Source organism: Pagrus pagrus (genome assembly GCF_965226575.1).
Source record: "Pagrus pagrus genome assembly, chromosome: 8".
NCBI lineage: Eukaryota > Metazoa > Chordata > Actinopteri > Spariformes > Sparidae > Pagrus > Pagrus pagrus.
In genome coordinates, this window is record NC_140192.1 from 6,341,635 (window position 1) to 6,357,563 (window position 15,929).

At 40.7% G+C, this 15,929-nt stretch overlaps 1 protein-coding gene and 1 long non-coding RNA gene across 3 annotated transcripts; one reads left to right on the forward strand and one right to left on the reverse strand.

Annotated features, from left to right (window-relative positions):
* Positions 1–405: 405 nt before the first annotated feature.
* Positions 406–2,404, reverse strand: LOC311261274. The gene is made up of 3 exons (XR_014623123.1): positions 2,376–2,404; positions 2,075–2,123; positions 406–1,000 (listed from the first exon to the last, which is right to left on the reverse strand). It is a non-coding gene; the product is annotated as an uncharacterized lncRNA (long non-coding RNA).
* Positions 2,405–6,795: 4,391 nt separating this feature from the next.
* On the forward strand, positions 6,796–15,901 carry LOC311261972 (G-protein coupled receptor-associated protein LMBRD2B-like). 2 transcript variants are annotated; one of them, XM_084361035.1, is made up of 18 exons: positions 6,796–6,866; positions 8,324–8,541; positions 8,726–8,835; positions 10,090–10,188; positions 10,339–10,506; positions 10,614–10,824; positions 10,922–10,996; positions 11,137–11,241; positions 11,324–11,507; positions 12,432–12,613; positions 12,748–12,881; positions 13,079–13,184; positions 13,324–13,421; positions 13,767–13,870; positions 14,145–14,191; positions 14,305–14,413; positions 14,947–15,040; positions 15,166–15,901. In XM_084361035.1, the coding sequence occupies exons 2-18, from the start codon at positions 8,368–8,370 to the stop codon at positions 15,227–15,229; spliced, it is 2,064 nt and encodes a 687-aa protein (XP_084217161.1). In that variant the 5' UTR covers positions 6,796–6,866; positions 8,324–8,367; the 3' UTR covers positions 15,230–15,901. The 2 variants fall into 2 exon arrangements, with proteins under 2 accessions (XP_084217161.1, XP_084217162.1); XM_084361036.1 differs by having other exon boundaries at positions 14,305–14,410.
* The last annotated feature ends 28 nt before the right edge of the window (positions 15,902–15,929 follow it).

Here is a 15,929-nt window from a genome sequence, read left to right on the forward strand (position 1 = left end):
TCTTACGTAACGATCTGAGAGTTTAGGAGACCGCAGGGCCTCCGACTCTTCTTAGTCTGGTCTCAGTTCTGTTAAACAGATTAACGGGGGAATGTGGAACAAAATGGGTTTCTGTTTTTCCATCCTCATGTGAAGATCTGTTCATTCATTGTTTACTATAGGAGCCATGAGCCTTTAATGGAATCACATGCTCTGCAGGGATTGACTGTAGAAGAATCAAAGTGGAGAATATGATCATAAGAAAACATGCTGAGAGAAAACGTCACAATATAGAAAATGAGCTGCTGTTGGCTTTTATTTGTTTTGGCCGTCCCAAAAAGAGGGAAATAATGATTGCCTGTTGTTGACATCTCTCCTCAAATTACATAAACATTTGGAGGGACATGTTTAGGCAGAAAGGGAAGAAAATGAGTCAATTTCATCACCTCATGAGCTGCTTTTGTTCTTGTACAGTAAATGATGTCATGAGCAACCTATAGGAATACAAAAACACACACTTTCCCTCTCTCTCTCTCACACACACACACAGACACACACCGGCCATACCCTCAGTCTCAGCACCACCGAGTGTGTGTAACTCTAGCCGGCCCAGGCTGCTCCAACAGGCCGGTCGTTTCGGATGGGAGTGGTCCACTCTCAGGGGAGTGATGTATCCAGGACAGGTTATAAGATCTGCAGTCTACAGTGGCCCTCTGGGGACACACAGAACTGGGGCCACATTGTTCCCCAGTGTCATTGTGCACGAGGGTTTCCCATGGATCAGATGTTACAGACTTCAAACCCAGGGGTCTCAGCGCACCCGTAGCTGTTGTTCAATGGGGCACGATGGGAGACGAGGCTGTTCACACACTGTTTCTCACTGATCTGAATAAGGCCACACTGGAAGTGGTCCCAGCGGCTCGTCGTCTGGATACGGAGAACGGTGGTGGGTGGGAGCGAAGGGGTAGAAGATGAGATGCTAGACACATGGATAAGAATGACTGAAGACTCGGGCTGAACTCTGAGGAGAAAGAAAACGAGTAAAGGCAGCGGAAGAGACAGAGGAAGTCCAGATACTCAGTAGCAGCAGCAGATTGGACACACAGGCAGAGTTTACCGCACAGGAAAACAAACTTCCCCTGCTCACCCACAGGGAACCCCCTCTCTTAAACACCAGTGATGTGACCGAGCTAAAAGCAGAATAAGAAACCTTTAAAAAGACAACGAAATGCTGATCTGATATATATATTTCTAATCATCTTAAGAGTTTAATCACATGATGTGTTTTATGACTTTACTTGAGTTATTCCATTTTATTTTACTTGTACACTACATTTTAGGGGTAAATATTGTGCTGTTGACTACTTTTACTATATCTGTCAGTTTTAGTGACAACTTAGTGGATTCAAATTATTAATGCAAATTAAAGCTGCAAGCAGCGTTGAAGGGTCCACGCACCCCCGCTGAATTTTCATGTGTTTTGAACACTTCACAAAGGAGTTCAATGTGACTTCCTCTGTCCACTATGTGGTGCTAGAGAGGAAGTATATCAAGAGTCGACCACAACGTGATAATGTCATTTAAATGTCACAAAAGGTTTACTGCCTGTTGACAGTAGGTGGCGCAATGTCGATTAATCCAAATAAGCATGTGGATGTCTTCTGGCCGGGACTCTGATCAAATATGTGAAATTTGGGGAAGATTTGAAACGCCCACTGGATTTACAAATTAAATTTTCACATGATTATAACAGTTTACTTATATATACTGCAAAAACATGGTGAATGACTGTATCACTGCTGTGACCACCATGTGGAATGTTTCTCTCAACTGTTCCCCAATCTCTGTAAAAAGGAAATAAATGAAGACATAGGCATGCAGAGTGTTAGAGGGTCCACAAAAAGGGGAAATGCTCACTCCAAGTTTGCTCACTTACATATGCATGCATGTGTTCCTGTGTAAACCCCATGAGCCTGCAGTGTCTGCGTATACAGTATGTATTACAAAAGTGTGTGATTCATAATATTTCAAACACTGTTCGCAAAAAATAGACGTAACCCTGTTTGCATGTGTACATGCATAAATGTATACCTACATATCCATCCAACAGGAAGTGTCCTTGTGCCAGCATACTAATGCAGTGTCTGCACACACAATACAGAAAAAAATATATTACATGTTATTCCCAAGATTTGTACTCAAATCAGGCTAATGAAAAGAGGTAAAAAGAAGAAATAAAGCATATTAATAAAGCTGTTAAAGGACACTGCGTCCATTTAAACTCTTCCAATATACCACAAATACTTCTCCTATTTCTTAAACAAATTCCTGTGGCAAATTCCTGTGGCAAAGCTTAAATGATTCTCCAATTCAACAAAGTAAAGGAAGCTTTTGACCTAAAGTAGATATTTGGATCTCCTGGAACCATTCAGTCTTGGACACAAAGAATTCTGGGAACCAATGTTTGGGTCTGTGTATCGTCATGACTACATCGCCAAAATTCCTGTTTCTCTCTGCCCTGTTGAGATTAACAGGACTCCAATGGAAAAAGTTGGGATGCTGAAATAAGTACAACAGAAAGCATGAATAACACAGAATGTGATAAACTGCTGATCCTTTTGGACATACGCCCAGTTTTGTAAATATGTGTTTATTCTGAATTTGATGCCAGCAAGTGGTTTCAAACAGTGAAAGTGGTCTAATGCTCAAAAATATGTATAAATCTGGACAATACACTCATGACTACTATTGATCATATTTTGATGCTAATAATTCTACTTGTAAGACTATTTTTCACAGCGGTATTGCTACTTTTAGCAACCTGCAATGTGCAGTGTTAATAACCCTCATCAGGCTTGCCTGTGTCTCTGCTCCTACTGTATAGTAAGTGAGTTTGTTGTCTTGTCTTGTCGTTTCCCAGTTGAACTCTAGTTTCCCAAATAATAAGTGCCCAGTGGTGCCAAGGGGAAACCTGAGCGAGTCTTTGATAAAGACGTGTTTGAAGCTCTCAAAGATCAAAATATGATACCCTTCTTTTTTGTATTGTAAACAACTGGCCAGAAAGGCCGTCTCTTTAAAGACTGGAGTGCTCGGTGACAATAGAGTAAAAAAGAGGAGACAATGAGACGGCTGGTATCTCGTCTTATCACAGATTAGTTTCAGTCTCAAGGGTCTGAACTCTGCTGGAGATGAATAGATGCTACTTGTGTTTTTGTTTTTCCGTCTGATTCAACCTTGATTATTGTTTTCTGCTGAAGAATGACGTGCCTTGATAGAAGCATGACTGCATGGACCTTTATTTAGATTCTGAGTGTGATAATAATAAGAAGAATCTGACTCAACACCATAAGTATCATCATCTACAGCTTACTGGCATTATGTGCATGTGTCAGTGTGCATCACACTGTGTTTATGCAATTTGTTGTTAGTTACTCAGTTATTTGGAAGATAAGAGAAACCCATGCTGCAGTACTTTATTCAAGTCAACTAGTTTGTCAGTTTCTAGACCCTGATCCTGACAGAGATTATATTTTATTTCAGCTACGGGTGAATGTACAAGGTTGGATAAAATAGCCAATAATATCATCATGAGACAGGTGCTTAAACCTTGTCTTATCTCTCTAGAAAGACCTGAATCTGCAGGCGAGACCTCGACTTGGCATAATTAAGGGCTTGACTTGCCCTACAAAAAATGATTTGTGACTTGTCTGAAAATTGGACTAAATGACTTGCCCAAATGTCTGGTGTGAACCATCCCTATGGTTTCCTTTTCCCAGCTCGGCTTTGTAATAACATATTTAAGAACACCTCCATCTAGTGGTGGCACGTTTAAGATAAGAAACCCACTGCAATGAGTGCCGTCATTCATTTGAGTTAACAGTTTGCCTAATGGACAAGGTCATTTGAACAGCAACAATTAAAAAACACTGGATGATCCTGAACTATACTTTGATAATCTGAACTGAACTGAATGCCCGCCATGATTTCTCACATTCACAATGTCTTGGTGCGTGTCTGTGTTTCCTCTCACAAGCCACAGACATTCAAAACCAGTTCAACGGATACTTCCAGTATGTGTGAATGTGAGTGCACCTGTTTCTCTGCCTGTACATTGTTGTATGAACTACCCCAAGAGTTATAAAGTAAAGATATCGTATTGTTTTTATCTGTTTGTTAATAAATACGTTAATTTAAAAATGTGCTGCGTTGGATCTGAACCATCGCATAATCTGCAAAGTAACTAGAGTTATCAAATAAATGTAGTGGAGGAGTAGTCATACATTTCATCAAACATGTAAGTACAGTTCTTAAGTAAATGTACTTAGTTACATTGCACCACTGTGCCTGTCTGTGTGAGAAGTGTGAGTCTCAGTGTGATCCCACAGAGAGTAAGACGTGGAGTTACTGGATCAATATATGCTCAAATAAATGAGCGACTACATATCCCTCTGGCAGGTTTATCAATGAGAGTACTGATGACATAAGTAGGCCATCGGGGTCTGGATGGTTACACGGCTTATTGCACTAATCCGAGAGAGAGAAGTGGTTAAGGTGAGGCTGACAGATGGCCTCACTAAGCACCTGCTGATGCTGCCGGGTTTTATCTGCACTGCTCTGTAGCTGTTCGGATGACTGCAGAAACAAAGTGCCAGAGGAACAGAGTGTGACAGAGACCAACACAGACACTGGGGAATGGACGACTGGTCTACATGTAGACGGTGGATATGCAGGATTTATCTGCTCGTTGATGTGAAACAGATTTATTAACCAGATGGAGCTGGTGGAAGATCTTCTAGAGGACTGGCCAGAATCTCTGGACATGTTGGGCTCAGTTTGGATGGATGCACTGGGTGTGTCCAGAGCGATGAACAACTGGTCAGTTTGTCTGCATCTTGTAGAACATCTGTTTCTGGATCTGCTGAGCCCGGTGGACTTCTTACTGGAACACCGAGCTGTGTGCTTCAACATACTGGGCCCTTGGTACTCTGACGACCCCTATGTGTGGATGCTCCTCCACAGCTGAGATGGATTGAAGATATTTTGTGTTCCTAAGTTTTTTTGTTTTTTTTTCCACAAACATTTTTAACTCTGCTGGCTTGAAGGCATTTAGACCATGAGAAAAGGTGACAACACTGGCATCAGGACACTGCCCCCAGCTTGCATCAACAGCCTCAACTTACCTCAGTTTGAACACATTAATTTAATGGATGCTTCATATTGACAGACTGAATTGTTGGGATTTGTGTATAAAGCAAAAGAGAATCATTGTACTGCTGTCATGCTGTATTGTTGTTGAACTGTCATAACATCTCCAGTTCATCTGCTGCTGCAGCCAGCGATCATAGACTGAATACTGTGTGTTAAAGTGTAGAACTGAATGAGAAAAGTTACAGAACTGTAAACAAGGTCAATAATTCTACCTGGATAAAGAGTGTGTGGTTTTATTTGGTTTAACACGACTGAATGCACCTAACACGGTGTAAGCAGACATATAAAAACATTATGCTGCATTTCTGGCTGCTCATGAAACTGGAAGACTTTATTTATTAACTCAACTTTCTATGAACCCAAAGCCAGTTCAGAGAGCATCTAAAGATGTAACGTGTGGTATGTTTTGGTGTGAGTATCGGCTCAGGAATCATGAAACATCAAAATGCATATGTGAAAAAGTAATTACAAATGATTGTATCGTGTCATGTGTCAATCTGAATGAGATGAGAAACTAAGACGATATTTTGTACCATTGAAATATATGTCACAAAATCTTCAAAATGATTGTTTGTCATTGTGGCTTTATAATCATGCAGTGCTTTCATTTTTGTCTCAGTTATTCAATCTACACAAAATATCCTTTCATCGTTTAATAGTAGCAGCAGATTTTCTGAAACACGCCTCCTCCCTCATATATAATACATCCGCTGAGATCCATTGGCACTTTTTCAATCACAATATTTATGTCTCAAAACACGTTAGCGTCCTGCTCAAAGATTTATGTCTTTGGCCCAAAATCAAGTGTTTCAGCTGTATATTTGTGTAGAAATGTGTATTATAGAATTATATTTTTGCAATGGTTTGTGGCTCAAGTGAAATTGGTATAGCAGTTTTATATCCTCACTGAATGACAGTGAAAAAAAAACTATGTTTTTCTTCTATTTTCTTTACCATAAAATAAATAAATGTGTTTGTCACGTATTTTAATGCAGGTTACAAAGTCACAATATTTTGCGATATCATACTTTGCTAAAGTAGCATTTTACATTTACTTACTTGTACTTTATTTCCTCTTTCTGCTACTTTACATGTCTTTTTTATTATTATTATTTTATTGCATTGAGGTCATATCTCAGTACAGCCACAAGGTATCTTTTGTGCTTACATGCATTTTTTCCCCTTTTTTGATCATATTTTATAGACCATGTGGTGCAAAAAGCAAAATGAACACAACAAAACAAAACAATCTGCTTCTTGTGTTATCTCTGGGCAAATAATTTAGGATTTACATCACCAGTTACTTTTGTTACTTTATATTACTATTAGGCTATGTTTAAAAAAATATATAGGCCATTTAATATTTATTTGTTATGCTAATGCATTAGAAATAAAAAGCCTTTTCCTGCTCTTTGGTATTTGCTACTTTAACTGAGGAAAAATATCTGGATGCTTTTTCCACCGCTCTGCAATAGGATGCCGATAAAGCACACTGTGGAGAATTCGTGGCCTCGCCTACAATTCCCAGAACTCCCTGCGGCTCCAGCTTGAGAGCGGCACGCAGCGCGGCCGTTACGTAATGCCGTTTCAAAGGTTGTGTATGTTGGAACACAGTGTGACGATACATTCAGACTGTTTACCGGCTCACGAGCTTCAGCCCGAGAGAAGACGGTGGAAAGGTAAGAGTCACCTCCGTCCTGCCTCCGGTACTAACTGGGTCTGCTCTGGGTCGGACCGGACCGACCAGCTGGATCCATACGAGACCGCGGCACGGTAACGTTACAGCTACCGGCGCTGTTGTTGTTGTTGTTCTGGAATAAAAGATGAGCGTGGTGATGAGAGGAATGAAGAAAATGATCAGGCCTGGTGGTCACAACATCTAAACCACTGGGTTAAAATACAGAACATTATCTAATCTGATCATCTGAAATAACATCTGATGAAAATAATATCGATATTCAATAATACTCCTTTGTTTTTACCCTGCATTTAAATCCAAACTTAGAAAGAGTTCACAGTTTTATATCATTACTTTTATAATGATAAGCTACCTAAATAAAATAAATGTTTACTGGGTGTAGACCGATAATCTGGGCCGATATTCAAGATTCATATGTTTGTCTGCCACATAACATTACATTATAATAATAATAATACACTAAATACATCAACAGACACAAGACACAAGGACATAACACAAGTTAAGGAGATTCCCTGATATGGGAATGAAAGAGTTTTTGCATCTGTTTTGGTGTCTTCTCTTTGATTTGACTGGGACCCTGTAACGTCGACCGGATGGCAGCAGCCCATACTGACAGTGTGAGGGGTCCGGCAGTAATCTTCCTTGCTGTTGGAGGGTTGGATGCCCCCTCAACCCGATCACTTTTAATGCTGTGCGGACCAGTCTGTTTAATTCTGCCTTCAGCTTCACTGTTAGATTCCCAAACCAAGCAGCCATCCCATATCTGAGTATACTTTCTTATCACGGCTTGATAAAACACCAACATCATCTTCTGTTCGACTCTAAACACCCTGAGTCTTGGTGAAAAATGCTGGATCCTACTGCACACACAGTCGGACCTGCTGGGACCTTCAGCATTTTGCGATTATCGGTATCAGTGATTTTTCTGTCAGATTGCCGATAAAATAAACGTTTTCAAAAAAAATGAGCTACGTTGGCTCTGATCTAATATCCTCTCCCACAATATCCTTCCCACAGTAATATCTTAAGTCACAATTAATAAATAAAAAAAATGAATTAATCAAACAAATGTAGTGAAAAGGAGGTATAAAGTAGCAGAAAATGGAAATACTCGAGTAAAGTACCTCAAAATTGTACGCAAGAACAGTATTTTATTGTATTTAGGTTTATTCCATCACTGTTGGTCGGAAATTTTGGCACAAAGAGTTTCAATTTTACTGCAAATGAATATCGGTCACAAATAACAGTTTTCAGTCTCCTTGACCTGCTCTCTCCCTCCTCACCTCACTGCTGTATCATGGTGTATATGTGCTCAGCTCGTCCTGTTTCTTCCTGTTATCCACAGCAGATTACAGCGATATCTGTTTGCTGTTTGTCCAATGAGCTTCAGATTCTCTCTCTATCTCTATCTCTATCTCCCGCCCCTCCCTCCAGCCCCTCACCATGACATCTTGACGTCAGTCCGTTCAGTCATCACCATGAGTGGTGCTGCGCTGGTCGTCGTGGTCGTGGTCGTCTTCTTCTTAGCCCTCTACCTCCTGCAGCGCTACGGAGATCTGCGGAAACAGCAGCGGATGGTCCTGCTGGGCACGCTGCTGTCCTGGTACCTGTGCTTCCTCATCGTCTTCATCCTGCCGCTCGACGTCAGCACGGTATGAAACCACTGCAGCAGTTTAAAGTCTGCATCAACATGTGGTCTCATTTTTCCTTTTTAACCACATGTGCTTGGATTTTTTTTAGGATACAAACAGGATGTGACTTCGAGAATAATCATGTCTGATTGAGGCTGAGTTGTGTGTTCATTTTTGTTTCATGGAGTGTGTTTTCCTCTTGCAGACCATCTACAATCAGTGTCTTCTTGACACGGCAAACCACCGCACTCCTGTAACGCAAGCAACGCGCTCCAATCAGACAGATGACGACGTCGCTGCTTTTCCAACTGTCAGGTAAATGACATAACGTTGCATTTATTGTCCCCATTTGCTTGCCTCAAGGCGAAGTACATTTTTTCTTCAGATTGTGTTTCAAGGTTATCCGACATGATGCACCATATATGTTTTATTTTGAAGGTTAAAGTACATTTGACAGAGGCTTTTTTTCTCAGCTGCTCGTACTAATATACACTCGAGTCCTTGTGCTGTTTTGTGAGGCTTGATGACGTCAAACTAAATAGAGTGAATAATTTATGACACCACATCAAATCCGAATGCCCAAACCAAAGGGGAACTTGTCAGCTGTTTCATTTGAATGAATGGCCTGTTATCAGTTTCAGTGGTTTTCTTTTACTGCGAGTGCCTCATACTGAAGGTTTCACTGTGGGATGTGTGACCATACCTGCTCTGTTTGATTATATCTTATTATATTATGCGGTTGCGGAGTACCTGCTCATGAAAGTTTCAACAATCAGTACACAGTATTGACTTAAAGGGCTGGTTCTCTCACTTATCACCTTTGGTAGCCGCGTGAATAATATTGGTATGACTCCACCCCAATACAATGACGTTGAATGAAATTCCATTCATAACATTTTTAAAATTCAGCAGCAACAAACTCACCGGTCGCTTCATTAGGTACACCTTCACAATGTATTGTAATCCAATACAACATCTCATCGTCACAAATTCTGCCTTGATAAAGATAATAATTAATAATAATAATAATAATTTGACGCTGTCGGACAGGTGTTGATTTAAAAAACGACTGGACATTTGTTTTATATTTTGTTGAGTTGTGTACATACATTACCCTGACTGTTCCCAACAATACTCAAACTCAGAGAAAGGTAGGTAACGGTGTTTTTCATTTGGTCGCCTGACGCTACTTCCTGGTTAGTGAAATCCGCAGACGAAGGCTAAACTTAACCAGAATAAAACTCAAAAACATTACCTCATCTATGAACGTATGAGCTGCTGTATAATGAAGTGAACTGTCAGTGTATCTTTCTATAAACTGCCTCCCTCGTGTAATCTGGATCGACTATGTTGTTATTGATACTTCATATTAAAGAAATATCGAGTTCTGTTCAAACCGAGGTCAGGATTTGAACATTTCTGACTTTGGTGACACAGAGTGTTCCTTTACAAACAGACACTGTGGACGCTGCGCACATCTCTGCAGTTTGACTTGTTGAACGTGTTTAATTACACTTTATGATTACATGTATGCTCACATTCTTGTGTGTGTGTGTGTGTGTGTTACAGTGTGCCAAAGGCTTGTGAGAAACCATGGAGTTATATCCCCGATGGCATCCTACCAGTGTTCTGGAGAGTTGTGTACTGGACTTCCCAGTTTCTTACTTGGTAAGATCTTAACACACACACACACACACTATAACTTCTGTATGTTCCACCTTTTCATATAAGCACAATGATAGCTTGGTACATTGACTCTCTCTCTCCTCTGTGTGTGTGTGTGTGTGTGTGTGTGTGTGTGTGTGTGTGTGTGTGCAGGCTGCTGGTGCCCTTCATGCAGTCTTACGCTCGGTCGGGAGCGTTCTCCAGAGTCGGGAAGATGAAAACGGCTCTCATTGAAAATGCAATCTATTATGGCACCTACCTCCTCATCTTCATCTCTCTGCTCATCTATGTGGCCGCTCACCCTTCGTGGCAGCTCTCATGGTAAATCAAACGTCCCCTCAATTCAGAAAAAACTTGGACGAACAACGGGACTAAACAATGCCAAAAGAAAAGATGTCAGTGAATCTGTCTTTGTAAAACTTGTGCAGGAGGGAGCTCCAGACCATCGGCATTACAGCTGCCAACACCTGGGGCCTCTTTCTTCTGGTGCTGTTGCTAGGCTACGGCCTGGTGGAGATACCACGTTCTTATTGGCTCTCATCTTCCCATGGTTACCTGCTGGCCAAGACCTACTTCAAGGCAGCGAAAGTGGCTACTGAGAAGGTAGAGGCTGAGGAGAACCTAGCAGATGTTATGGAGGTGAGGATTTATCATCTCTCCTGTGCTCTGAGAGAACAGATTCATAGAACAGGCTTTGCTATGCATAAAAATAAACTTTTATATTTCTCGTTATCAGGACGTGGCAAGTGTTCATGCATCTGTCAGGTACAACCACCAGCTGAGGAAGTGTGTGGACACCATTTTGACAAAGGTGAGAGAGACATCATGTGATTTGTTCGTCAAATAAAAATCTCTTGGCAATAAAATAAAAGTTAATATCCAACAAGTTTATTGTTGCATTTACAGTTTTTACAGTCTTCATTTCTTCATTTGAGTGTCGTCTCATTTCAGTGTCCCGCTGACTACCAAGAGGAGATGAGAAGACATGTGGAAAGCCCTGCTGGTGAACAAAACGTCATTCCCACCAAAAGAAGCCTCATTAATCTTCATAAAAAAGTAATTGTAAAAATCATTGCACTGGGATTTTAAAGGAAAAAAATGCAAAAATATGACCCTGTTGACTGTGTGTGTGTTTCAGGTCATCTTTGCAGTGCAGAGACACGCTCAGACTCGGGTCCAGTGGTCTATCTTGATAGACGAGGCCTTTCATCTAGAAGATGTAGCCAAAAGCCAGAGCAGCCCGGTCCGACAGTTAACCCACAGCTTCCCCTCAGCACACCACCACGGCTGGATCCGCAGGTTCTTTTACACTCCTACTGTCGGTGAGTTCACTTGGCACTAAAATCTCAAGCTCATTTACTCGGCTACTTTACTTAAGTGCAAAGCTATGGTCTTTCTGATTGTGTGTTCCCATTCTGTGAGACTCGATTTACTCCACTACCGCTGCCATTTTCAGTGTTTATGTGTACACAGGAACACCAGGGTGTTTTTGGCTTGTCTCCTTTGTGTGGCAGGCTTCTGATTGGCCAACATGGCCTTATGGTAGAAGTTAATTTGCCACCTGTTGCTTTGGCCTGGGCTTGCCTTTCCATACCATTAGTGTGGACAGGAATTTCTTTGAAACTGGAGGAGGGGAAAAAATGCAGTTTTAAAAATACCCGTGTACGTTTCGACTAACGTGTTGAAAAAAAAAACCAAACAGCCGTACTGTTTTAGTAGGGTGAATGAGTTGATCAACTGCAAATGCTGAATTTGAAATTAATTCATTAATTCATTAGTTCATTAATTTTATTTGCATGAAAAATGTTTTGAGATGTTTAAAAAAGAAAAAAAAACTATTTGTGGAAATCATATTTTGGGAGCTGCGTCCATTATTTCTAGTATATTGTGCAATATTTTCAATGTTTGATTTTGAAGTAATCCAGAAGTATTCAGATTAGATGACATTTTTTTGTAATCCACTATATCACCTTAGTTATTATAAAAATTGCCATATAATTTACATTCAGTAACTGACTACATTTCAAAGTAATCTGATCCAACCCTGGAAGTAAACGATACAATAGTATTGTTTCCCGGCAGTAATATTATCTTATTTGTTTGTTAGTTCTTCTGTGTATGAATCCAGATCTACAGCATGTGTTTGTAGCTGAAATGTCAGTTTAATTGTACCTCCAACATGTGTACTCATGCACGTGTGTGTGTGTGTGTGTGTGTGTGTGTGTGTTTGTGTGCGTCCTCCTCAGAGTGGTACTGGGAGTGTGTGTTCAGGCAGAGTTTCTACAGGCTGCTGGCAGTTCTCCTGTGTCTCCTCTCGGCAGCAGTCGTCTGGTCCGAGTGCACCTTCTTCAGCACACACCCCGTCCTGTCCCTGTTCGCTGTGTTTGTTGACAAGGCTGAAAAACACCACAACTACATTTGTATCGAGGTGGGCACGTATGCAGCGAGGTGCACAGAACAAACTTAAGCTTCATAAAGCAGAAGCATTGTTATTAAATCCTTCCAACACTGTATTGAACGAGCTGACCTGCCTCCTCTTTCTGTTTTCTCTCTCTCCACCAGATGGTGTGCTTTGTCAGTATCCTCTTCCTGTGTGTCTGCGTCTACTCCACAGTGTTCAGGATACGATTTTTCAACTACTATTACCTGGTGCCTCATCACCAGACTGACGCTTACAGCCTGCAGTTCAGCGGCATGTACGTTCCTCATAAAGTCCTCATATTTATGTCACATTAGAGGTACATCGTCCCGAAACACCTGTTTACATGAGAGGGAGGTTTTACAGTAAACTTTATTATGGGACCCAGGTTGAAAAGAGGAAGCACGGTTCAGTCTGGATTCCTCACATTGCATTTTGATTTCAGGTTGCTTCTCTTTGTTTTTTCCCTCGCAGGTTGTTTTGCCGGCTGACCCCGCCTTTGTGTTTAAACTTCCTGGGCCTGATTCACATGGACTCCGCCATCTCACACCAGGACAGAATACAGACGTCCTACACCTCTGTGAGTCCCACGTCAACATGCACATACCAATGTACTTACAAAGACATATTAATGCACACTAGAATTGTAGAAACGTCAAAATCTCTTTCTGTCCAAACCAAATGAAGTGATGCAGTGTGCCTCTTTCTCCCTCCGTCAGATCATGGGCTCTATGCGAGTGCTATTTTTCATATCTGATGGGTTCTACATCTACTATCCAATGTTGGTGTTGCTTCTCTGCTTTGCCACTTATTACAGGTAAGCCATCAAATGGGCTTTTCACACAGCACTTCGCCTCAGGCCAAATGCTTTAATTCTAGGGAGGTTGCACATTGATAACATTTCTGTAAATATTTCTTTGGCTATAAGCTTGCTTGAGCTCCACTGATAAATTGGCTACATATTAGCTTATTGCACATATGTCGTTAACAGTGTATATGTAGGCCAGTGAGTAAGAAAAGCTTGCAGTACAAAAATTATTTATTAATCAAATGTGTGCCATTACTAAAATTGATATATTGTATTTTTCCTTTATTCAACATTATGTGCACATGTGTGTGTGCGTGTGTGTGTGTGTGTGTGTGTGTGTGTGTGTGTTTGTAGCCTGGGCTCTCGCTGTTTGAATCTCCTGGGCTTTCCTCAGTACATTACTGATGGAGACTTGACCTCTGACCTGGAGGATGAAGGCAGGGAACTCATCAGAAGAGGTAACAACATCACATATTCAATCATTCATTATTTATAATGTATCTCTTCAGAGGTGCAGTGTTTTAACAAATTCATTTCAGTAGAAAGTTAGCCACGTTATTGTGGACTTGATTAATTATTTCTCCTCTCTTGTTTCTAGGAAACTTAATTGTTATTAGATAAGGCAGGTTCTCTGACCAGCCCACTCTTTTACTTTTACTATTTATTTCTTTTACCTCAGTACAAACTAATTTGTTGTGCATCTGAAATACATAATTATGTTCACTTTTGTAGAAAGAAGAAAAAGACAGAAAGCTGAGGATGGAGAAAATCGAAGATGGGTTAGAGCATTTTATTTGATCAAATCATCTATCAGTCTCTTGGCTCACTGGTTCAACTGGCTTGTGTTAAGTGCGTCCTGGTATTTATGTGCATTTTTTGTTTTCTGTTTCAGGCTTGGAGGGAACAATATGGAGTCCAGGGTGCCACTGGACGGACCAGAGATGGTTACACTGAGATAAAGGACGACCAGAGCAGCCCTGTCACAGAGATCAAGAACAGTGGTAGGATCTAAAGAAAACTTGGAGAAACATGGAATAAAAATGTTTTTCTGTGTTCACACGCTACTGAAACTAATATGACCAGACATTTCAAACAGGGTCTGGGTGGATGACTTTTTATTTTATTCAAGTTCGTATCAGTTTTAAGAGTTTGCTCAGAGGTATTTGACCAGTGGGCCCGCTGCCCGCAGTAGGAAACTAAACAGCTGCCACCCATGCAAGATAAGATAAAGACTGTACAGTGTGTGAGGTGGGGGTCACGTTAGGATATACACCACCTGTTGCCTCACCCAGCAGGATATGGCACTGGAGTTAAGTTATCCTGCATGCATAGGCAAACATCAAAAAAGACATTTTGTTGTACTGTAAAAGTCCAACTAGAAATAGTGGGAATTTCTAAGAACCAATAGACTATTTCTGTCAACTTAAAACCTCCCCTTTTTGCTTTGATTTGTTTTAACATTTCATGGATAAGGATGGAAGAGGTCTGCATGCTTACAGTATGCTGTATATACATTGCTCTCTGTCTTTCACAGTTATCACATTCAACAGACGAGACAGGGACACGGAGGAGCAGCAGAGAGGCTTGCTGCAAGACAACTCCAGTGATGAGGGTTCACCAAACAGAAGGTATAGATTTTTGTGTGAAATCCTTTGAACATAGTGTTTAATTGGAGCCAGATAACAATATGGCCCACAGAACAGAAAAGATTTCCTTAATTACTCACTTACTCTGTCTGTGTTTGACACTATAGATCCAGAGGAGGGCGCTACCTGTCTCTTTCACATCCTCGGGGAGGCATATTCGACGATGTTTGATAAACAGAAGACACGGAGGGAAAAGTAGTACACGCTGGAAATGGCAATAAGGACTCACAATGCCTGTCTACATGAGGAAATGACGTGTGCAAAGGATCATACAATCTCTCAGGAAGTAAAGAGGAAGATGCTGTATCAGCGATATGAACACACAATCAAAGGAAATGGATGAAAGTGAGAGAAAAACTCAGTGGAGGGTTTTATACTGTATCTCAGCTGATCTCTGGGACTGGATTATTCACTGAAAGAGATCACTACCTGTGACGGGATGCTTCTTGTCCAAAGCCTTAACCTATTTGTACACAGCCAAACCTTTTATAATCTATTTTTGACGCTATAGTGTATCGAAAACAGATGATGCACCTGCAGTGACCGAGGATAAGCGCACACGAAACATGTGGAAAATAATTGATGTCTGAATATTTGACCATGACAGTTGATACATTTAAAAAAATAAAAAATAAAAAAAATAGCTCACTGTATCTGAGACGAAAACAAAATGACAGAATCATGTTTTCAAAGGGAAGATATCAGCAGCCTAACTTATTTCTTGTTGGATATTTTGTGTTTGGAATGACTAGACTTGTTTGTAGTCTACAGACAATTATGTTTTGTATATTTTGTAATCGTGTGTTTACAACGATAATGCATTAAAATGTAATTTTCCCCATGTGTGCGATCTTCATCGGCTCATTGTGAT

Coding starts and splice junctions, on each gene's coding strand:
- LOC311261972 (XM_084361035.1), top strand. CDS start 8,368: ATGAGTGGTGCTGCGCTGGTCGTCGTGGTCGTGGTCGTCTTCTTCTTA. Junction 10,189..10,338: donor ACTTCCCAGTTTCTTACTTG/GTAAGATCTTAA, acceptor GTGTGTGTGCAG/GCTGCTGGTGCCCTTCATGC. Junction 11,508..12,431: donor CTTTTACACTCCTACTGTCG/GTGAGTTCACTT, acceptor CGTCCTCCTCAG/AGTGGTACTGGGAGTGTGTG.